General features: G+C 43.6%; 1 protein-coding gene across 1 annotated transcript; it reads right to left on the bottom strand.

The window, feature by feature from the left end:
• Positions 1 to 674: 674 nt before the first annotated feature.
• LOC142184506 (carbohydrate sulfotransferase 4-like) lies at positions 675 to 1,841 on the bottom strand. Its single transcript, XM_075259401.1, has one exon. It carries the CDS (start codon positions 1,839 to 1,841, stop codon positions 675 to 677), a length of 1,167 nt encoding a protein of 388 aa, XP_075115502.1.
• Between the last annotated feature and the right edge of the window lie 1,549 nt (positions 1,842 to 3,390).

Consider the following 3,390-nt stretch of genomic DNA (forward strand, 5'->3'; position numbering starts at 1 on the left):
CAGTTTTGTCCTTATGTGAATGTTTTCCTTGCCAAGAATAAACATGACCTTCAAGGGGACCTGCAGATAACGCTATAGAGCCGGAGGGTCATATTTTATCTCATTTATGTTTAGGAGTCCAGTGGGCGGTCCAACACCAATTCAGTACAACTGAGAGTCCATCTCCATTCCGTACAGTACGTTCAGCTGTATGGGTCATGCTCATGACATCACAACTAGGATTTGTGGATTCACACGGCCATGGTGAGTCCAGGGAATATGGCTGACACATGGAGCTGTGGAAGGAACAGTAAGGAAGCGTTCACACTACCATTGGTACCATTGGTGATCGTCAGTTGTGTCTGCTGCATTATAACCATTGTATGGACTGTACTGGTGGCCATGTTGGATGTCAACCAACAAAATAATATACAAGTAATACTCTATGGACTAATAATATGTAAAATATTCAATGAATTAGTTAAAAAGGATAATTTACAGTAAAACAGCTTATCTAGATGTATAACATGGTACGCTCAAACAGACAAATTGGGAATCCTAGTAATATAAAGAGGCATGAAGATCCAATGTGTACAGTAACACAGCGAGGTATATGGCCATCCCTGATACTATTGTCTTTACAACCAGTTGTAGCAAACTGTTGAGTTTTCCCCAGTAATGTTGCACATTGGGCTCTATCTCTCTTTCTCTATGTCCATCACTAAACTTGACGTTAAGTCATTTTGCTCCTTCAAAGTTCTCACTTGACTGTATCCGAAGACGTCCATTGCTTTCTCACAAGCATCTTGGATCTTTAACACCAGATTATGGTTAAGACGTTTCCTCCACTTCTGAACAATTTCCATGGAGTTCCCGGCAAAGTGCATGAACCCCCTTTGTGCTGGTTTGCCATGGTGGGTGATATTGTATAACCATTTCTGGAAATCTTCGCTTAGGCTTAAACCTGTAAATTTGTACATCTTCTCCACCATAGTCAATGGATCTTTAGCCAAGTCCTCATGCCGTATCATCATATACTTCCCCACCAAGGCGTTACTGGCTCGCCTGCCAAACTCATTGATTTCCACTTGGGCTTTACAAATGTTGGCCATCACTTGGGTGACATTAGGCTTCATCTTGTTGTTCTGCCACTCTTTATTTTCTCTGACCACGATGAGATCCTCGGCTTTCAGAAGGTTAAAGTTCATTCGTGAAAAAGCCACAGCCCGAGGGTCCCTTACTAAATGAATGACTCTAAGGTCAAGATCGGGATCTTGAAAAAGTGGGAGAAGAAAACTAAGGTCTAGGACACGAACTGTCTTCAAAACCACATGGCTCTTGAGCTCACAAGCCTCAGCCATCTTATCTAAGGGAACGTAACCACATCGTTGAAAGCAAGTAGGTCGATCATACTCTTCAGTCATGGCTGGGGATGTGCAAGCCGGTGGTGAACATAATGCCCAGCTCTCAGACCAAAAAGGAAGGTGAGAGATGTAGCGACCACCGCGTGGAAGGTATTCATGTAGAGGAGACACGTCACAAGTGTACAATGAGCGGAAGAGGTCTCTGACTGGATAATGCAAAAGACTGGCTTTGTGATCGGGGAACTTTACCCAAACCATTCTTGCTGGCTCGTAGATGTAAAAAACATTTGGGTGATGATTAAATATCTGTCCTAAGAAGGAGGAGCCAGACCTCCAAGATGAAAGAATAAGAACGTGCGTGCGTTTTTTTCCCTGGAGAGAGCCTGAGTGCGGTTTTCTATGGATTTCCAAGTCCAGCTTGGTGTTAAGGATCCATACGGAGAAGAAGATGAGAAGTGAGGCAATTGCGTAACGGGAGAGTGTAAGACGAGGGGCCATGTTGTGAGTAATCTGGAACGAAAAAGTGAAGAAATTTTATAACAAACAGCTCATATTTAAGACCCCACCCATTCCCTAAAAAAAGACATGTCAAGAAGCTAAATATCCACCGAGAAGACATTGTTCCCTTCTGTACTGTTGGGTTAGATTCTGTATGGCAGGTGCATTTATCACACAGCCGTCACTTTATGGTTCATAGGGTAGAGGACAAGAACCAAAGGTTCCTGGTGGAAGAGGAGCCGCGCTCACTGGCAATAGGACAGGACATAAACCGGAATACCCAAAATGGATTCTTTATTTAGTAGAACAGCACGATGCATTTTGGGCCAAACTGAGCCTTTTCTTAAGTGCAAATAAACAGGTTACGTCGGGCCAGATTCGCCATCGGGTGAGGCCATCTGGTTCCCATACTGCTTTTTCACATTATTCCATAATCTATTGTATAAATACTGCACTCAGAGCGCTCGGTGTATCTCCTTTTTTTGCTCTCTACTTTATGGTTCATGCCAGTCATAACCTTGAGCTGCAGAGCCAATCCAGGATGTAGTTCAGCCCCAAATCAAAGGCTGACAGGACCTGACACTGACATGGCTTGTTGCCTGTGAGTGCATCGTGTATCTCGGCTCTCTGTGTCCTCTGAACGCAGTCCCAGTATCTCAAGCATTTATCCCCCTGTTGCCTTATTGGATACCTTATTGGATGGCCTTGACTACTGATATTCCTCTGCTTTTGTACTGGCAAATCCTGTACGCTCTGCATCTTGACCCCAGCTATTGTATTACTCTCTTTTCCTGCAATGCTTTTCTGGTTTGGTCCTTAGCCTGCAACCCTTGTTGCCCATAGATGTTGTTGCAGATTTTGCACTTTTTTGAACCAGAACCAGGAATGGATTGAGCAGACGGGAGACGTCTAAGAGCTTCCTACTTACTTCCTATTCCTCCTGTCGCCGCTACTAGGTTTAGCTAAAAAAAAAAAACACAGCAAAATGTCCAATAAAAAAATAATTATTTGTTAAGTGTCCCTGATGTTCCGTTGCTGGGCGACACAATTGAAAATCTGGGGTAGTTTCCGATATTGTTGAGTTTATTAAAACTAGTACTTTTTAGTTTATTCCCCCCAACGTTCCACCGATACAGCCTGGGTCTGAAGAAGGCGAGTCCTTGGCACTTTGCTGCAGGCTCCGGTGAATACCTCGAGGTCGCCTTAGGCTTTGGTTACCGCAGCAGAGTTGGATTACAGGTTGCTTAATTTGCTTGCGGTCTTTTGATCCTATCAGTCACCTGCTGAATATTGGGGAATTGTCTAAATAGCAACTCCAAATACAGGAAGGGGTTAATAACTCTTCATGGAGGTTAATGGAGAAACTGATCTCGTATTGTTAAAGCTAAGGTTGCATTCACACACACTCTTTGGATGCAGTTTGTGACACTAAAGCAAGGAGTGTATTCAAGGAGAAAGACGTAAGACCTTTCCTTCCCTTTTGCTATGGCGTAAAACTGCCACATGTGAAAACACCCCAAAGATTATTCTTGTCTGTGTGTAGGTGTCG

Source organism: Leptodactylus fuscus, chromosome 11, assembly GCF_031893055.1.
Source record: "Leptodactylus fuscus isolate aLepFus1 chromosome 11, aLepFus1.hap2, whole genome shotgun sequence".
NCBI lineage: Eukaryota > Metazoa > Chordata > Amphibia > Anura > Leptodactylidae > Leptodactylus > Leptodactylus fuscus.